This window comes from Hemiscyllium ocellatum, chromosome 6 (assembly GCF_020745735.1).
Source record: "Hemiscyllium ocellatum isolate sHemOce1 chromosome 6, sHemOce1.pat.X.cur, whole genome shotgun sequence".
NCBI classification, from domain to species: Eukaryota; Metazoa; Chordata; class Chondrichthyes; order Orectolobiformes; family Hemiscylliidae; genus Hemiscyllium; species Hemiscyllium ocellatum.
The window spans coordinates 16,785,373-16,807,024 of NC_083406.1; the positions used below are offsets into that span (position 1 = coordinate 16,785,373).

General features: G+C 39.6%; 1 protein-coding gene across 1 annotated transcript in view; it reads right to left on the bottom strand.

Moving 5' to 3' along the window:
* Positions 1–295: 295 nt before the first annotated feature.
* Positions 296–21,652, bottom strand: part of si:ch73-390b10.2 (Golgi pH regulator) — a 46,008-nt gene continuing 24,651 nt past the window's right edge. The window contains exons 8-14 of the mRNA XM_060826492.1: positions 17,409–17,520; positions 15,269–15,355; positions 12,596–12,688; positions 5,944–6,039; positions 3,983–4,072; positions 2,182–2,247; positions 296–1,431 (exon numbers count right to left, since the gene is read on the bottom strand). Coding sequence (XP_060682475.1) covers positions 1,225–1,431; positions 2,182–2,247; positions 3,983–4,072; positions 5,944–6,039; positions 12,596–12,688; positions 15,269–15,355; positions 17,409–17,520 — 751 coding nt within the window. The 3' untranslated portion in view covers positions 296–1,224. The remainder of the gene's footprint in view (positions 1,432–2,181; positions 2,248–3,982; positions 4,073–5,943; positions 6,040–12,595; positions 12,689–15,268; positions 15,356–17,408; positions 17,521–21,652) is intronic.

Here is a 21,652-nt window from a genome sequence, read left to right on the forward strand (position 1 = left end):
ATTGTTTACCTTAGAGTCAATTCCGTTCAATGAATTAGGACACAGGCAACAGAATTCTAATGACGTCAAATTTACAAACAGACTTAGGTACGAAGTAAGGCACAAGGCAGAGAGTTGAAACAAAATCTAGGAGATTGGGCAGTTATCATAACGTGCATGGAAACTATTCAAGCTCATCACATAGGCACAGTAACAAACATGGGAAGAGTAAAGAAAATTAACCTAAAGTCTATTAAGAATATTAATATTTGATTTCCACACGTTTTGCATAAAGAATACTTAATTTATTGGACCCTTTAAGATCGTTAAGAAAATACAGAAGTGTCATCACAAAAGAACACTCAAATCAGAATAATAAAGAAATTGGGGATATCAGGCAGCAAAAAAAGACGCTTTTCGATCTTGCAAAGAATTCAGACATGCATGAGGTAGATTCAGGTGACATACAATATCGGTGCTTATAATGTTTCTGTGAAAACCATCTGAATGTCATAAATTACAAAGGACTTCATTCACTGCAAGAATGTGAGGCGTATCCTGGATGAAATACACTATGTATCAGATGCCTGACAGGCTACTTACAGAAGTGACAAATGTTGCTCAGACCACCATTCTAACCACTATGTAACATTGCAAGATCAGGGGTCGTCTCATTAAAATTCTTTTTTTTAACACCCAGGAAAAAAATCTTTCTGAATTTTTAAAAAGTAGAAATCACCTAAACTTCCATACAATTTCCTAAGGCTTTGAGGTTATCAGCTAATGGGAAATAAGGGTCATCTTTTGCAAATGGACATTCTTACATTGCAGCCTTGCTTACTGGGGCAGTAAGGTGTTATTCCATTAGCATTTGCTCTTTACAAAGCAAGAAAATTTTATGCCTTCAAAGTTCTTATTTACAGTCTTTGAAAAATTGTTCTAAAATCAACTGGAAACCTTCAAGAACTGATTTACATTCCTTCAGTTCAAAATTAACTGCAAACTTTACTAATTATTTTGTTTTTGATATTTATCCAAATGAAGCTTTCTGTAAGTTAAATTTTTCATATTCTTTCCATCAAACCAGCAACCAGCCAGGCTTTATACATCTGCATGTGAGCTTCTCTGTAGGTTTTCCCTCCTCAAGACTTTTCAATGTCCAAGTTGTGGATGGTGTTATGGTCCAGTGGTTTATAAAGACAATGTGAACACAGAAGGTGAGTGCTCAGATTGGCAGTGGCTTGACTAAAAGCTCATGTGTTTTTCTGGGGCTTGTTTGTGTGCCAAGTACAGGAAGACGATACTAGACAGTGCACTGACCAGGAAGATGACATCAAACCAGCGATGGTAGAAATTAAATTGCAGCTCCCCTAGGACCTCAGTTACAATGGTGCGATATTCCAGGGGCATGCTCATTCTCATCAGCAACACCGATGACACAAAATACATCCCCTATGGAAGAAACAGAACAAGAAAGTGAAACTGCAAGTTTTCGGCACAACAGAATAAATGTTAGTTCACCCACGTTAACATTCTAATGCTACTTTTCATTCTCTGTGGTATTGTATGAAATTGGAGTCAAGACCAAAGTTCAAAACCACGGGATATTTGCTCATTTGTAAATCGATTCCCATTTTAAAATCATTGTCTACCTTTATCTTTCCACTTCATTGCAAATTACTTTATTGAACATTTACAATGGTAACTGCCTCAACTTATTATTCTGCATTTGGTATTGCCTCCACTAGGAAGTGGAGTTAATTACAGTTTGCTAAGTTTACGCAGGCAACTCATCTATTATAAGATACATGAATTTACAAAGGGAGCAGTTTTCAGAATGCAAACACATAATTTGCTAACATAGTTTGATTTCTGTAACTGAACATTAGAATAGAACATAAATTTACTGAAGTCATATGACACAAAGTGGGAGTGTCACCACAGCATACCATTTGGCTAATCTCAGGTTAGCCACAACAATTTCTATTCTTTGGGTCAACACAAGACTTGCCTGATATTTAATTGTACTAAACATTCTTAATTTTACACTGAGTTGAGAGCAATTCTGTTCTAGGAACTAGGTGATGACTGCCCAAACTCATTTCACACATGATTCTTACAAACAGCAGATGGAAAAAAATCTTTGTCTGCATAGCTTGGGCTGTGTATGCCCATTCGCCTTCTATTACTTTAAGTTCTTACCATAATCTGTGCGAGGACGAGTACTATAACATTAGATGATTTATTGCTGGAGATTGCGTAAAAAAACTAGGAGAGAAACAAACAAATATTAAATTAAACCAGATCAAAGATACAGAAAGGCAGCTCACCACAATAGTACCAAGAATGAGAATATGAGAGGATGGAGAAACTAGAAGAAACGTGATTTTTCTCCTGTTTTTTCTATATTGTAACAATGACCATGCCTTTTGGTTGTTGCATATGAAATATTTTGTTATTCAATCTTCCCTAGTTTCCACCATATGAATTGCCTTCTCCTTTATTCTTCCTGCCTAGATGTCTCTGTCTTCAACCCTTCAATTTATTTTTCTATTCAGTTCTGATGAAAGTTCATAGGCCTGAAATGTAAACTGTCTCTCTCTCCACAGATGCTGCATTCCCTGCATATTTCCAACATCTTCTATTTTTATTGTTCTCCTTAGAACGGAGAAACTTAAGTGAGATTTTAAAAAGTTGTTCAGAATTATTATGATGGGTTGTTCAACAGGTCCATCACCATTTCTCAAGACTAACTAGGGAAGAGTAACAATGGCCTTAACGACATCCACATTAATATCAGTTCTATTAACAACGAACTAACCTATGGTTAACCACAGTTTTATGAGACCATGCATGTGTTTGTGTGTGTTAATAAGCATAAGCATGTAGATGGACATTTGCATCTGAAATTATGTGACTTAGACACTGACTGATTGAGATCATGAGTGCACAGATATGAGTGCGTGTTTGTGTAGCAGAGACAGTCTTTAACTGCATGTAAGTGATAGCACATTTCCTTACAAAGATATATGTGAGTGCATGAGACAGCATTTGTGTAAGAGACGGTATCCTCCCACACAGATTTCTTCTGCTTCTTTCTCCTCCTTTGTTCTACTGTTTGTTGGGTTTCTGTCTCTGTGCTGTTCTGATTCTGTATCTTGCTTATAATGTTGCCTCTCTCCAGTGGGTGATCAGTGTCTGGAATTCACTGACTGGGTTGATTGTGGGGCAGAAACCCTCATTAAGAAGGTCCTTGGACCTGCACCTGAAGTGCTGTAATCTGCAAGGCTATGGATCAAATGCTGGAAAGTGTAACTAGAATGGGCATCAAGTCATCTTCCACTTGATTTGCACGATGGGCTGAATAGTCTCTTTCTGCGTACTAACTTTTCTGTGGTCCCTCCTGCTTCTACTTGAAGTTATGGTCAAGTTGCTCATGATTCTCTCAACTTCTTCCTGTCCTTCTCTTCACGTTGAGAGCAGTGGAAGTGGACTATTGAAGATATTCAAAGCTGAGTTGGGTAGATTTTCAATCAGGTCAGCCATAATTGTATCAAATGGCAAAGCAGGCTTTTGTTCTTGTTCTGCTATTCCTTTTCACCTCCACTGTTCAAATGAGTTGGTTGGTAATGAAATCCATAGTATAAAATGGATTTAGGGATGACCAGAAGAGGGATCTGGCCAGAGCCAATGGATAGGGGAAGGGATCAGGTCCCAAGTCTAGCCCATGGTACTATGGTGAAGAGTGCTACCATACCTGTGAGACATAAGTTGAGAGCTGGGAGGACTGTAAGTTAAGGATATGATGAATATTATTGTTAGTGGCATTGCATTTCAAACCTGACAACCAGCTATGACAGATAACCATGACAATAACAGTGTGAACTGTGCTCTAGAAGCAAAGGAATTAATAGATGAATAATAGAAATCCTATAGTAAGTGCAGTTACACTTTAAGCTGCACAAAACACAGAGTAAAAGCTTTACTTAGTTTTTCTACATACCTTGGTGAGTGTTATCAATAAGCCCCTTATAGAGGTGACGATAATAATTCCCACAAGTATAAAGGAGATATGCTGAGACCAAAACTTCACCTGCGTTCAAAGGAAACCAACATGAATGTTCCTACCTAAAAACAAAATGTTTCCCCATTCTGTTCAGAAATCAGGAATCATTAGTAATTAGACAAAATACCAAAGCTAATACAACCTCACATCAGTGAGAAAAATGTCTTCCATAATACCACGACAGCCTGAAGCGCGTTACTGTCCATAAAGTGATTTTTGAACTTTAATTATCATTATAACGCTGGATAGACGGCAGCTAATTTGCACACAGAAAATTCTCACAAACAGCAATGTGGCAATGACTGGGCCACCTATTTTGTGATTCTGATTTAGGGATAAATATTGGTCAGGACACCAGGAAAAAACATCTCTCCTCTCCCCCAAAAATGTAGCCAGAAGATATTTTATATCTACATGACAGGGCAGATGATGTCTCAGTTTAATATCCCATCCAAAAAGTGGCACCTCCAACAGTGTAGCACTCCCTCAGCACAACATCTTTGACTTCCATCTCCAAGTCTTGGAATGGGACTTAGAATATAGTGCTCTGACTCAGAGGCAAATGCATTAATCGCTGACAATTAGGGAGATACAAGGACAAATATTAGTGTAAAAAATAAACATGACTGAAAGGTCCAAATGAGAAGGTTCGACATTGAGGAACCCAAATTACCTTGGTTTCTAACTCCTGATTCAGTTATGAAAAGGAGAAGAGCAACATAAGCTATTAAAAGGGTGTAGAGGTATTCACAATCGATTGCTCACCCACACTCAACATTCAAGGCGAACTGACAATCTGCTGTTAACAATTCTTTTGCAGGAATGTGGATTTAAGATTACAATCAGATCTTATTAAATATTAGAACAGTTTTGTAGGGCTGAATAGTCTACTTATGCTCCTAAGTCGTATGTTTATGATTAATTTGCTAAATAATACAGAGCTGATACATTCTAAAATTGCCTTTGTTTTCTTGTCAAGCAGAATATTTCAAATGCATTAGTGTCAAATGAAGAACTTTCCCGAAACTGCAACATGTAATTAATAATGGGAAGAGGTTAAGTGCAAAAGGAACTGAAAATATTACACAAATATCTACCTCAAATCTGAACATTGTTCTATTAAAAAAAATGCAAGAGATAAGGAAGTGAAATGGTTGACTTCTTTTATAAAATGTTAAGAATTACAGCAATAACGAATTCTCCTTTAGGCAGCTCAGATTGTGCTGTGCCTAGAGAATTTCATTGGGTTGTTGCCTCACTGGTGGGTGCAATTCTGGCAAAAGAGCCAGAGGGAAGATGAGAAATTTAACACAGTGCATTGTGATGTGGAATGCACTGCCCACAAGGGTGATTGAAGCAAATCCATTAGTAACTTAGATAACTGAAAACTAAAACACAGAAGATTATGGGAAAGGGCAAGGGAGTAGTACTAACTGGATAGCTCTGTCAAAGACCTGGAACAGGCAAGATGGACTGAATAGTTCCTTCCTATACTGTAAGATTCTTCAGGATCTCAACATCTGCCAGCATGAGTTACTTAAGATATGTGTAAACGCATGAGAACTTGATTAAATCTTTGGATGTGACCTCTATGATATGCCAGTAGTGAAACCCTCACACAAAAAAGCTTTGTATGTCGTGCATTGGAGTGCTGAACTTCGATGACTGAATCGCTTTTCCCTCACTGCTAAATTCTAGTTATGTTCTGAACTCTATTCTGAAGAAGTTGATGAAAGGTGGCAGCTACAAGCTAAACAGTTTTAGGTAATAACTCTTCAGTTTAAGAATCAGACAGTAGGGGACTTAACGTGCATTACTTATTATCATCACAAGATGACCACTCTTACATGGATAATTTCAAGATCCAAAAATCAGGTGCCACATTGGGCAATACTTACATCAAACTGGATGCCTAAATAGTTCACTGTGATCTCTATACCACGAGTGACCGGGTCTGTTTTACCAACTCGATCGAAGACAATATTTATAGTAGCCTGAAAGTTAAGTGAAACAGAAAGGAAAATGAAACATCCAATAAGATCAGGCTTAATTACAATTGCATAAATTTCAGTTACAACAGAGTTGTCTGTGTTTAAATAGATTTTTATGTATATATTTATTGAAAAAAAGTTTTCACTCTTTTACAAAAAAACCCAAAAAGTTATAGAAGTACTAAAGTACAGAAAAGTAGAAATACTATCATACTATTATATGACAGCAACATTGACAATAAATTGCCTCGTATTCTTCAAGATGCAGTTGTCTCATATTTACATAACTTAAACCAAATTAGCACAAACTCAAATTAAATGAAATAGCATTCAACTAAATTACAATCCACAAAAATTAAATTACACTACATTGTACTATATTACATTACTCCACTTGCCGCACAGTGATTATACCCGTATTTACAAGGCCTCCCTACCTGGGGTCTCCGGACCATCATATTGCTTGTTGCTATATAAAGGCCCTAAACAGTACCACTGATTGGTCCATGTTTATGTCCTTTAGAAAGGGCCGCCATGTTTTATAAAATTGCTCCGCTCCATGGTGTACCATACTTGTCAGGTAACCTTGAGGGATCTGCTCCATCACAAATCTGTGACACCCTGTAAGATCTGGAGGCTTTTCTGATAGCCAATTCATTAGGATGTTCTTCCTCACACAGTGCGTAAGAATGTTGAATAACCTCTTCCCTGTACTCACCCAAAGAGGAAAGATTTGGTAGTGCAAAAAAGGAGGTCCTCCCTAACTTCCACTCCTAGGATCTCTCCAGCTCATTCACTATGGCCTCTCAGTATCCGCAGATCTTGTAACAGGACCAAAAGCAATGCGTAAGGGCGCTAATAGATTTAGGTCATTTCGGGGAAGATCTTGAACTTTGCTAATATGGGCTCTGTGGAGGCTCTTCATTTGCATAGCTTGTGCCTTATTGCATATTGAAATCTTCTTTACATTCCCCATATATCCTCCCACACTTCCGATGAGATTTCTTCCCTCAATTCTTGATTCAAAATCTTATTGAGTCTCTCCATATCCCCAAGGCATTCCCACTCTGCAAATGATACATGGTGTTAACTGAGAGAGCACCCCCACACCAGAGCACTCTTCGCTCTATATCTGACTTGTAGGGTTGGGTCAAGAGCATGGTCTCCTTCTGTATGCAATCCCTAACCTGGAGATATCAGAAAAGGTCCCTATTAGAGATTCTATATTTCTGACCTAATTGGCTAAAAGACATCAAGACCTTTCCCTCTAATAAATCTCCCAGACAAAGAATTCCTTTACTCCCCATGCTCTGAAGCTGGAGTTCATTGACCCCAGTCTAAATCCTGGGGCTCGCACTAATGGGGTGAACACCAAAGTCTTAAGCAAATTGCCCTCACCCTGCCGTTTAATCCTCCATGCTTTTACCGTATTTATGGTAATTGGATTTTCACAGTGCTCAACTACCGATCTCATCTTATCCATGAACAGTAAGTTTATGAGGGGACATCTCGCCTGTGAGGCCTCTACATCAAGCCATATCGACTTAGAGGCATTGTGCACCCATTCACCTACATATGACAACAGGGTACCTAGTTGGTATGTCTTCAGATCTGGGAGGTCCACCCCCGCCATATCCTGCGGAAGTTGCAACTTGGTAAATTTAATTAAGGGGCACCTACGGCATCAAATAAATGATCCAAGCCATCCCACAAACCTCCACAGCACCTGTTTGGGTTATAATAACGGGAGCATTCTTATAGGGTATAACAACCGAGGAAGAACTTTCATTTTAATCAAGGCTACACGACCTCGCCATGATGTGGGGTAGTCCCTCCCATTGCTGCAACTCCTGCTTTATCGTCTTAAACAGCTGCACAAAGTTAGCTCCATACAGTTGCCAGAAGTGAGGGGTAATAAAAGTCCTAAGGTAGAGAAAACCTTTCCGTGACCATCTGAAAGGAAACGCCATTCTATCCTCCAGCTTCAGTACCTTCACCAATTCCCCCACGGGCATGATTTTCGATTTTGTAATATTTATCCTGTATCCCAAAAAGCTGCCGGATAATTTAACGTTTTGTATTAGCCGGAGTATGGACATTTCGGGGTTACTTAAAAACAGAAAGACATAGTCCTCTTAGAGAGTGATTTTGTGTTCCCCAACTCCCACCTTCGGTGCCATTAATTCAGGGTCTTTTCGGATAACCTTTGCCAGTAATTCAAGTACCAAGCTATAGAGTAACAGTGACAGGGGGCATCCCTGTTGGCTGCCCTCCCCTCACCAGAATTGTTTGATTCGTAATAACTGCCAACTGGGGGTCTTTATATAATAGTGCCACCCACCTGGCAAAGGCCCCTCCCAGACCAAAACGATCTAGAACAGCAAAGAGATGCGACCATGCCACCCGATCAAAAGCTTTTTCTGCATCCAGGGAGACCACCAAACCCGGAATCCTTCTCTGCTGACAAATTTGGACTGTGGGGTACTTTTCTTCCTAGCCAGGTATCTGGCTTGTCCCCCTATTCAAACAGCCTTTGCTTTGCAAAGGAGACCCCTCTCTTCGCCACTTGTGTGAGCGTTCAGTCCAGAGCAGCTCAGACAGCCGTGACCCGTTGCAATTTGACCACAGATGGTCTGGTATAATATGCCAACTCGACGGCCTTCAGCCGGGCCTCAAGCACACGCTGCTACTCTCCTCTCTGTCTCCTCCTTGTTGCAGAGTATGAAATAATCATACCCCTTAAGAACGCTTTAGTGGCCTCCCAGAGCACTGATGGATTACTGACCGTACCCCAACTGATGTCCCAAAAAACCCTGAACTCCCTTGTGATATACTGTACAAAGTTGCCATCCTTCAACAGAAATGGATCCATGCGCCAGTACCGCGTGCCTAGTCTACTACCTTTGGTCATAACATCTAAATATACTGGCGCATGGTCCAAAATAGTTATGCATCCAATCCTGCAGGCTAACACCAAATCCAAACAAACAGATGGAACAAAGAACATATCAATTCTTGTGTGGCACTTGTGCGGATTGGAGTAAAAGGTAATGTCTCCACCATTTGGATGGAGGCACCTCCAGACATCTACTAGCTCCAGCTCCTCACATAAGTCCACTGTTTAGACCGTCGAGGTGTACCTGACAGCCCACTTGGCATCCTGTCCACCTAGTGTTTAAACAAAACTATTAAATCACTTAAAATAGCACATAAAATGTCAAATGTACAAAAGCAGAATTTGATTCGAAGACAAATGAGTACAAACTTTGTAACATCTGATGTAATTTGGGCATTAAGAGCATGTAGCATCTGCCCATTTACTTCCTCCCTCCTCACTATCCAAGATCCCAGGCACACCTTCAGGTGAAGCAGTGAATTACCTGGACTTTACTCAATCTAGGCGAAAGTGAGTACTGCAGATGCTGGACTTGTCAGGGTCAAGTGTGGTGCTGGAAAAGCACCGCAGATCAGGCAGCATCAGAGAAGCGGGAAAAATGTTGATTTTCCTGTTTCTCTGTGGCTTTTCCAGCACCACACTCTTCACTCAATCTAGCCTATTTGCTGCTCACAATATGGTCTCTTCTACACTGGGGAGATGAAATGCAGTTGGGCCATACAGAACAGTTACGTTCTATCCACAAAAATGGTCCCAAGTTTCTGGTTGCCTGCCACTTCAACACACCACAGTGTTCCTTGGCTGACATCTCTGTCTTGGGAATGCTGCAGCACTCTAATGAAATTCAGCGCAAGCTGGAAGAACAGTATCTTGTTTTCTGCTTGGGAATCCTACAGCTTTCAGGACTCAATATCAAATTCAATATTTTAGGGCCTGAGCACCTTCTCCCATGTCCTCACCCATCAGGCCTTGTCATCACAGGAACTGCTACCACAAGTAACCCACTGTCAGCTAACAATGGTTCCAAACATTAGCAACGCATTCTTCCATGTTGACCATTACTCATTACCTTTGTCTGTCCAAGTGCTGCTCCCTCTCTCTCTACCTACTGTTTACTCCTCTCCCCTCCCTCCATTTTCAGCATATATATTAATCTTTTCCAAGCTATAATCAGTTCTGAAGTAGGATCACTGGGCTCCAAACATTAACTCAGCTTTCTCTCCACAGATGCCACACCTGCTGGGTTTCAGCAATTTCTGTTTTTGTAACTCACTGAGCCCTTCAAAGTAACTCAGTTGTATTGAGCAATAATAAAGCATAATATCAGGTCAAAGTTGTAAGATCATAATAAGGCCATGACAAATAAGAAAGGGAGGAGGCCATTCAGCCCCACAAGCCCACTCAGTTATTCAATTGTATCATGGCTGATCCAACATTCCTCACATCCACTTTCCTCCATTTTCCTGCAAACCTTCAACTTCCCTACTAAACAATAATCTATCCATCTCAGCTTTAAATAAACATAGCCACTCAAATCTATTCTACCATTCAACTAGAGCACTGCTGATCTACAACTTGCATCAACCTGCCTGGGTTTTGCAGTCATTAATAACCTTAAGCAACAAACATGCACCGATCACAGTTTTGACATTTTCAGTTGCCACTCAAACTGAACAGCTTTTTGCAGGACAGAAGTAGTTCCAGATGCCCATAGCCCTTTGGTTGAAGGATAACATAAATTTATGTTGTTCAGAAATCAAATACTAATTGAAACATTAAGATTCCTAAACGCTAATTCAATAACAAATTAGCTACAGCACGAGGCTTTGAAAGGTTGCCTTTGTGGGCGGCACGGTGGCACAGTGGCACAGTGGCTAGCACTGCTGCCTCACAGCGCCAGAGACCCGGGTTCAATCCCTGACTCAGGCGACTGTGTGGAGTTTGCACATTCTCCCCGTGTCTGCGTGGGTTTCCTCTGGGTGCTCTAGTTTCCTACCACAGTCCAAAGATGTGCAGGTCAGGTGAATTGGCCATGCTAAATTGCCCGTAGTGTTAGGTAAAGGGGTAAATGTAGGGGTATGGGTGGGTTGCGCTTTGGTGGGTCGGTGTGGACTTGTTGGGCCGAAGGGCCTGTTTCCACACTGTAAGTAATCTAATCTAATCTTAAAACAGCAATGAAGCAACGACAGCAGATCTTTCCACTAATGGGAACTTAATGTAAACACAAAATACTAGGACAGTCAACAATCAGAGTGAATGCACCATCGAATCTTAAATCTAGGATAAGATCTAGGATAAGACAGGACCTGTAAATACTTCCAGATATTTGCATTTTCGCCATCGATATAAGGCTGGGAAAATATGGACAGCAGTATTCAGTAACAAGACATTGATCAAGAAAAAACCATGGCTTTCAGTTTTCTAAGAGTCTTGAAGGAAAGGAAATCACATCATATTTTAATTTTTTGAAACACACAAAGCTATTGAAATGATAATGACAGGGAGAGTTTGTGGGATATAATACAGATCATGAACATGTCAAACAATGCAGTTGAATTGGATGCATTCTTGGCTTGGGTATAGATCGTATCTTATAAATGGGAAACTGCTAATCCATTAATATACAAATAGACTGCGCAATATCCTTACTGCTACTGATTGCCTGAATTCTCTAGGATTATATTTCCTATTTGGACTTATATTTTTTCTCCTCATATAGGAGAATAATGGCTGTAAGAAAGCAGAGAGATTAAAAAGATATGTCTAATTGTGAAGCACTGGCTAACACACTATGGAAGGCTGGCTTGAGGGAACAGCTACTGTTTTGCTGGCTGCCAATTTTGCACTAAATAACAGATGGTGCTAGAGAAACTCAGCAGGTCTGGCACAATCTATGGAGAGAAAAACAAGTTGATGTCTCAAGTCTGATGCAACTCTTCTTCAGAACTGAACGAGACTGAGAAATTGAGCTTTTGATGGTGCCAACAGAGGAAGAACAGGATGAGTGGAACACTTAGTGACGGTGACCAGAGCAAACGGCAAAGGCAATACTAACATTGAAAAGGAGAAAAAGAGATGTAAAATGTGTGCAAACGAAGTTTGAAAAGGCTTTTTAGTTTGGGAAATCCAGAACCTTACAATTAGAGCCAGGTCATTCAACGGTTACGTAAGGAACACATGGAAATCTGTAAGTCTCAGCTAAAGCTGAGGAGCAATTAAAATTTTTAAAAGTGAGACTGATCGATTTTCATCTGATAAGAGCATTGAGATATAGACCCAAGGTAGGCTGGTAGAGCTAACACAGACTAGCAATTATCTGTCTGAATAACTTAAAAGGACTAAATCACCTACATTTATCTCAATGTAACATAAAGGTTCCAGTGAAGAGTGAGAGCTATAAAGTCAGCCAGTGAGGTGACAACTGCTGGAGAGCATGAGTGAAAGGCAAGTTTAAAGTAACTTAGTATCAAATTCTGAAAACATGTGGACTGGAAATTCTGGAAACACTCATCAGGCAGCAACATTTAAATAGGACAAGATATATATAAACAGAGGCAAGTGCCCATGTGGGGTGCGTGGTCTGGCTAACACTGTTATTGCTTCCAAAACCCCACTCTTTCCCTTTACTGCAATGGACATCACATTTAGCAGAGTTATACTCACCATGAAGATTTTCCAGACACAGTATATTGAGAAAAAGTAACCCAAGAAATTGAAATATTTTCCTTGAAATGTTTTTGAGTATTCAATTCTTTCCTGTAAAAGATGAAAGTAGTATTAGGCTTTTACCACTATGTTTCTGCAGCTCCAGGATGATTCTGAATTTGTGAGGAAGTGCAGATGCCAATCCCATAACACTTCAGGAATATTGGGAATTTACTCAATCCATTTATTTTCCATTCACATACATGATATTTTTGTTGAGCATGACTGCATCAGTGCAATTCCATTTTCTCAGATCAAGCAGATCAAAGGTAATAAGCAACATGGAGGTATTTAAAATATTAATGTGGTTTGAATTAGTGCCAAAAGATGTTATGTGAATCCTTTTTAGAACAGTGGTTAGGGCTTAGCAAAAGCAGGTGTCAAGGCATTGTAGAGATGATTGAATACTGACTTTTAAAGGGATAAACATTGGAAAATGGTAGAGTGGGGAAGAGCAGGAGAATGGGACTAATTGAATAGGTCTTTCAAAAGACCCAGCACAGGCATGTGGGCTGACAGGCCACCTTCCATGCTGTAAGCTTCTATCCCACATCTTCCAGCAACTTGAGAGATCTGTAAATTAATGAAAATTTACTTAAAACTTTCTATACAGCTCCCACAACTTGCAACCATACCACTCAGAAATACAACAGCTCTCATCTGAAGTGAATCTATGATTTAATATAGGAAATAATTTATCATCCAAATCATGCATTGTCCTGGAGGGATTATCCTGATTGCTTTTCAATCATGCCAACATCCTATTCCTATTACGCCTTTATTTTCACCATCCAGTAAGGAAAACATGTTGAAGTAACTTAAAAATGTTGCTTCCCACCACACTGAAGCTAGAAAGAGGCTAACTTTGATAAGTCTTTATTCTAAGCATGTACATCAAATGTCCAGCTAACAGTATGAAGTACAATAAACAAAAGAATTTGGGATAAAATGAACAAGATCCTAAGGCTTGTTTTCAATATTTTTCTTGCGTCAAAATATTACAGGATCAGGCTGTATTTACAACACCAGCGAATCTCCCTTGACATTGCTCGGCTGATTTTCTTTTAGAAGGACTACATAATGATCTATTATGCAATGGAGAATATATAAGCACAACAGCATCACTTTAATGCTGTTGAAATCAACTAGTCAACAAAGATTCATTTATTAGGAATTCAATTAGTGGTTTGACGAATAAACTTTCCAAGTTGAAATGTAACTGTCAAATTAAGCCTGCAGACTTAACACACAACAATCTAAACTGTTATTCTTTGTGCAGTACTGAACGTATGTTGCACTGTCAGAGGTACAGTCTTTCAATGAGATTTAAATCAAGTGCCCCATTTGTCTTTTCTGTGGAAGGAGGGTCGGTTGAGCTCCGTTGGCTGGAGGGTTGGTTTGCAAACCAGTGTGATGCCAACAATGTAGATTCAATCCTCACACTGGCTGAGGTTAACATAAGGACTCTCCTTCTCAACCTCTCTCCTCGTCTGAGGTATGGTGATCCTCAGGTTAAAACACCACCAGTCATCTCTCGCTTTTGGTCTGGTAAGACTATGGTGACTTGAATGTGAAATATACCACTATTTTGAAGGAGGGCTAAGGGCTTCTCTTCAGTGTTCTGGCTAAAATTGATTGGTCAATTAACATAGCTGAGAAATAGATCATCTGAAAGTTATCATAGGCTGTCTGTAGGAACTTGCTGGATGCTATTTTGCAAGCTACATTTCAAAAGACTGAAAGTACTTCACTGGCTGTACACCTCTTCTGCTTGCCCTGAGGTTCAGAAAGGCACTACAGAATTGCAAATTCATCATTTCATGCATTCTGCAGTTCTTCAATCCATGCACAATGTACTACTCCTCCCCTTAATATATTGGTCAATCACTGAAGTGTTGAAAATGTGTTGCTGGTTAAAGCACAGCAGGTCAGGCAGCATCCAAGGAATAGGAAATTTGACGTTTCGGGCATAAGCCCTTCGTCAGGAATGAGGGACAAAGCCAGAGCTTTCAACTGAAGAAAGGCTGCAGGATGAGAAATGATTCAGTATAATATATTTTAAATTTATAACTGAACAGTTAAACCGTGGCAGAGGGAGAGTTGTTTGGACAATAGCAGCTAAATTTAGTAGACCTAAATCTGAAGCTGCAGCACCATCATTGGCAAGAAGGCATTATTACAGCAATCAGTTTTATGTGGAGAATTCGCATTAGAAAAGCTCATACAGGAACAGATAGCGAAGAAAAGATGACAGAAAACTGTGACTGGAACTAATCCAAAAGGGAGACAGAAGTAGATTTTATTATAGCGTGCAAAGGGTAAATTGGGTATGTATTTGAAAGGAGAATAAAATGCAGGGCTATGGACAAAACGCAGAAGGAAATGGGACTAATTGGATAGCTCTTTCATATAGCTGGTGCAGGCACAATTAACTGAATCGTTTCCTTTAGTCTTGTAACATTATACAAATAGAAGTCATTTTGATAAGTGAAAGTGTGGAGGAATTTTAATATAGCACAGAAAAGTAACTTATAATCATTTTTAGCAGAACAAATTCTAGTAAACGTTAAGTGGGCAGTTACATATCTGTTTTGTTTCTAATGATGGACTAAGGGTCCATTTAATCAATACCTTAGTGGCATGAAGATCAACTGTTTCAAGAAACAACTGTCGGCTCAGTTCTTCCAGTGCATCTACTTCTTGCTGAATAAGTGAGAGATCTGAAGAGAAATATTAAAGAAAACTCACAAGAAACAGAAACAATTTCAGTATGGCCCTCATAAGATGGGATTTTAACTACAGTAAAGATAGAGAGTGGTATGCAGGTATAACAAATGACGGAAGGAAACGCCTGTGATTCTGAAGCATTGACAAGAAATGATGCGTGCACTCTTCTAACATACTTGGAGTTACAGTGCTTAATTATGGCTTTCATCTGGTGCAAGATTATAACAGCAATCAAGGAAGTGCAATGATGTACCGGAATTGAGATGTTATACCTATCAGAGAAGGTAAGCTGATAGAGATCTTTCAGATTATGACAGAGTTTGATAGTGGCAGCGTAGAGAAACTGTCTCTACTTGTGCCATAAATAAGGAGATACCCACACACAAATGTTACAGGGAATTCAGAAAAATGTCTTTATTCAGAGAGTGGTGAGAATGTGGAACTTTCTGCCCCATGGAATGGTTGTGACACTTCACAAATACATTTCTGGAAAATAGATAAACATGACGGAGGAAAGGAATAGAACTGTAAATATATACATATTCTTTAACAGATATGAGCATTGCTGGCAAAGCAAGAATTTGCCACCCATTCCTAGTCATCATTGAGAAAGTGGAGATGGTCATTATGATTAAATGAAAGTGTGGATGAATTTTAATATACCTTAGAAAAGTGACTTTTAACCATTTTCTGCAGAAGTTTCAGTAAAAACTGAATAAGCACCTTCTTAAACCAATGTAGTCAATGTGGTATAGGTATACCCACTGTGCTGTCAGGGACGGAGTCCCAGAATTTTGATCAAGTGACAGTGAAGGGTTAGTGATATTATTCCAAGTAAGAAAATTATATGGTTTGGAGGGTGGTGCTGTTCCTGTGCAACTGCTGTCCTTCTAGGTATTGGGATGATGGGTTTGGAAGGTGCTGTCTCTATCAAGAGAGACCTTGGTGAACTGCTGTGATGAATCACATCGATGGCATACACACTGTTGCCATTATGCATTGGTGGTGGAGGAAGTGAATGTTCAACAAGCTGGGATTTCAAATCAGGTGGGCCTCTTTGTATTAGGTTCTGCCAAGCTTCTTGAGTGTTGTTAGCACTGCACCCATCCAGGTAAGTGGAGAGTATTCCATCACGCTCCTGACTAGTGTCTTGTATAAGGTGGACGAGCACTTAGGATTCAGTGTGTGAGTTAAGTGCTATGAAATTTCCAACATGTAACTTGCTCTTGTAGCAATAGTATGTGTGTAGAATTACTGAATCCCTACAGAGTGGGAAAAGGTCATTCGGACCATCAAGTCTGCATTGACTGTCCAAAGAGGATCCCAGTCCCCCACCCTATCCCGTAACCCTGCGTTTTTCCCAGAGCTAATCCACCTAGCCTGCACTTCCCTGGACACTATTGGACAATTAAGCATGGGCAATCCACCTAATCTGTATATCTTTGGACTGTAGGAGGAAATCGGAGCACCAAATGGAAACCCACACTGACACAGGGAAAACGTGCAAATTCCACACAGTCATCCATGGATCGAATTGAATCCTTGGTGATGTGAGATAGCAGTACTAACCACTGAGCTGTCCAATTCAGTATGCCCAGTCCAATTAAATTTTTGGTCCATGGTAATCTGCATGACGTTGATAGTTGAGGATTCAGCAATAGTAATGCCACTGAATACCAAATGATGGCTAGATTCTCTCTTATTGGAAGATGGTCATTGTCGAGCAGTTCTGTGTCATAAATGTTTCTGCCATTTATCAACCCAAGCCTATATACTGTCCAGGTATTACCTCAAAAGGGCCCAAATAGCTTCAACATCTGAGGAATTGCAAATGGTACTAAATATTGTGCAATTATCAATGAGTTGGGAGAAGGTTCACGTAGAGTAAAACACTAGCATAAACAGCTGGGCCAAACAGTCTGTTTCTCCGCTGTAAATCTTTATGCTTTATGACAGAACAGCTCGAAATCTGTGCAAAATCACAAGGCATATCAACATTTCTAGTTCCAGAAGGCAGAATTACATTTAGTCACTGTAAAAGGATATTTTCACTGTTCGAAGATGATGATGTCACACTTTTAATCATTCCCCAAAATCCTGCAGGATTATTCATCACCTCTCCACGTTGATGCATCATTCTCCTGGTCATAGCGATTCTATCAGATAACCCAACAAGAATTAAATCAGAGTAGATCTCTTACAGGTGACAAGCACATTACCAAGCAAAGTACAAATGCACCAATCAGAGAAGTTGTCCAGATCTCAACAGACAGCAAGGGAAGCTACTGTTGACAAAAGCCCAGGCCATTACAAAATCTCATCAGAATTCTGAGTCAGGATATTCAATGACACTAAAATAAAAGTATTATGCCACAGGTCCTGGAAATCTAGAATAAAAACATGTTGGAGACACTCAGGAGATGCGGCAACATCTATGGAGACAGAAACAGAGATAACTTTTTGAGTTGAAAATGACTTCTTTCTTGCTTCAAGTTAACGACCAAGGGCACAATATAATGAGGAAAAGGCATTGAATGGGAAAAGTAGATATCTTCAGTGTTATACTATTATAAATATAGAAAACTTTTATTCTAACTACCGATGTTTCTCATTGACAGTTACAATACTGCTGCAACTGATGATCCCATTGCAATTCCGTCTTTACCAACCGACCAATGCTGCTCAACAATGCACAAGTCAATGATATCCTATACAGCTCTGCTAGATATCTTGAAAAGTTAAAGATTAATAGTTGAACTTCCTTGTAGTGTGAAATGACAGACTTTCCAGGATAAATGGCATTCTTTACCTTCTGCTGTTAGTGCTCAAGTATTGTATACAAGAAATCTTTACTATCATTTTATTTACTTGTGCAATATCATCACACTTTGGTGTTTGAAGTATAACATTGTGATTAGTGTAATAACGACAAGTACAGGAATCTATTAACTGTAATACAGAAAGATAATGGTTAATGCAGCCTATTCTTCTAAGGATTCAGAACAGTTAAGTCAGGAAGTAATGTTTCATGGGTGTTGCTTTGGAATAAGCAAGTACAACTGCTCACGCAAGTAGATTGCAGAAAAGTTAAGAATAGAAACGTTATGAGATTTTATCTATGACTGTTACAATCAGGTAAGCAAGGGTGAATCAGTTCCTCTCTTTTTAACCCTTTCAGCTGGCTGAATCAAAAATATTTAAATGCTTTAATACTGAAGCTAAATCACACTTAAACACAGTTCACCAGTACAAAAATTGAACATCGAGTTGAAAGTCTTTCTTTAGTAAAAGAAAGAAGAATATTATCACTTATTAACTCTGAGAAAAACTAACACAGCATAAGCACACAAAATTAAAGGTGTAAAATTTAAAATGGGGAGAATGTCTAACACAAATAGGAAGATCAAGAATATGCAGTTTAAAAAATCTTTACAGCTGCAATATTGGAAGGTTTAACCTGAAATGCCTATTGTTAATTGATATCCTCTATAGCAGCAACGTTTTTGGATGTTTCTATGCTTTGATTATTAGTAGGTTGAGAGAAAGAGGTAAAAAGAGAGAGAAAGAACTAAGCTTCTAATTCTGCTATTACAAATCCATCACTTTTGTATTCCTGTTTTTTTTACTTCTTTGGATGTGGTTGCCACTGAATGTGCCAGCATTTATTTCGCCCAGGGGGTATTTAGAGTCAACCACATTGCTATGGGTCTGGAATCACATGTAGGCCACATCAGTAAGGACAGCAATTTCCTTTCCTAAAGGACATTAATGAACCAGATGTATTTTTTCTGGTAATCGACAACAATTTCATGGTCATCATTAGACTCTTAATTCCAGATTTCTTCTATTGAATTCAAATTCCACCATCTGCCACGATGGGATTCCCAATGCAGATCCCCAGAACGTTTTCAGGATACTGGGTTTAAAAGCCTAGCAATAATACCACTAGGCCACTGCCTTCCATCATCTCATTTCATTGTTTATTTCATAAAATCGTAAAATCCTTACAGTGTGGTAACAGGCTATTTGGCCCAACAAGTCCACATCGACCATTCGAAGTGTATTTCACCCAGACCCATTTCCCTACCCTGCTATTCGACATTTCCCCTGTCTAATGCATCTAGCTTGCACATCCCTAAACACTACGGGCAATTTAGCACGGCCAATTCACCTCACCTGTACACCTTGGGACTGTGGAGGAAACCAAAGCACCCAGAGGAAACCCACGCAGACACGAGGAGAATGTGCAAACTCAGCACAGTCACCCACCCGCAGTTGTGATCAAACGTGGGTGCCTGCCACTGAGGCAGCAGTGCTAACTACACAGTCAACATGCTGCCTGGCATGGAAATCAGAAACAAAAACAGAAATTGCTGGAAAACCTCAGCAGGCCTGGCAGCATCGCTGCAGAGAAAGCAAAGCTAATCATTTAAATTCAAAACTGACGGTAGCTTGGAAAATGTTGGTATATGTGATGAAAATTGGGGGTGGGTGGGTGCAAAAATGATAGATGGAGATGGACCTCAGACAGACAGAACAATAGTTCAGCAGACAAAGGAATGGCTAAAGATCAGCCTGAGAGAATTAACAGTTGATAATGTGGATCACTGGCAGCTGACAAGGGGTTGGTTGTGGTTGCAGCCCATGTGACGACAAGGCCAGTTGTTTGGGGGATGGGATAAGTACATGGGACAAGATGTTTAGGTCCTAAAATTATTGACATCAATATGGAGTCCTGAAGATTGCAGGGTTCCCAAGTGGAAAATGAGGTGTTGCTACAGCACTGCAGCAAATCAGAAACAGAGATGTTGACAAGGGAACACAGCGGTGCTCAAGGTCAGTTTTGAGGACAGAATGTAGGTATTCCGCAAAGTGGTTGCCCCATTTGTGTTTCATCTCCCCAAAGTAGAGAGTGCATTGTGAGCAGCAAATACAGTAGACCTAATTGAATGATGTACAGGTAAATCACTGCTTCACCTGGAAACTGAATCTAAGGTCTTGGATAGTGAGGAAGAAAGAAGTTAATGGGCGGACGTTTCATCTTCTGCAATTACATGGGAAGCTGCCATGGGGATGTGGGAAGGAGTTAGAAGTGAAAGTGCAATGGACCAAGGTATCCAAGAAAGAATGGTCTCTGTGGAAGGCTGACAGGGAAGAGAATGGCGGATTACATTACACAGCATATTCTCTTTAATGTTTTATAACAAAGCAAGGACTCTCACACCATCCAGCCTGTGCTCACAAAACCCATAACATAGTGCTAAACATTAGATCTGATTCCACATTTGGTCAAGATTTGCTACATAATTCATGAATAGAGTGCATGGAGAATTACACTAACCAGCAATTTAAGATTGTCAGTCATACTTTCACTGTGGTGCGCCGGGGTGCCTGTAAACTATATCTATTAATACACAGAGCCTGGTCTCTGCACACAGAAAGAATACATACACATACTGCACCCCATGTTTCAATATAACAAATTAAGTGATGGCCAATCTCTGATTCATTGCTAACACCCTGATTAATCAGAGTCAATCCACCTTGTTTAAAATTTAAACAATTCTTGGAAGTTATCAATCACTCATTATTATCCTGGCTTTATAAGTGGAGGCACACTGTACACAAGCAAAGACATCCTATGAAGATTCATTAAACATGGTTCAGTCTCTGGTTATGTCCAACTCTAGGGACCCAAACTTCACCTCAGGGAGGATAGCAAGTTCTTGGAGAGGATTTGGTAGAATATAGGAAAGATGGTCTTCGGTAATGTGGAGAATCTCGAGAAACTGGGATTGTTGTCCTTAGAATAGAAAAGGGCAAAGGGAAATTTGATACACGTGTTCAAAAATTTGAAGGTTTTGATAGAATGAATTCCAGTAACTAGTTAACCAGGAACTAATCAATGCTCAGCTTTGGTGAGCTGAAAAACAACAAGACAACCTGTTTTTATTCCTCCGTTACTATCTGTAAAAGAGAACAGTTTAAAACTATCTGCTATAAAATTCTGTATTCTTGCAAACATTTAAGGATCCTTCTTCCATATCTATTAAATACTATGTAAGCTTATTGAAGATTATATTTTTCCACAACGTTTTCTTTTACAAATTAAAGAAATATTAGGAGAGACTGGAGAAGATGGCATTTGCAGAGGATCAGTAGCCCAGAGGCATGCATTTAAGAAGTCACCTTAAAAGAATCAAAGGTGAGATAAGAAATATTTCAATACAATGTGTTGCCTGAAAGGGCAGCAGAAACAGTTTCAGTAATAATGTGCACAAGGGAATC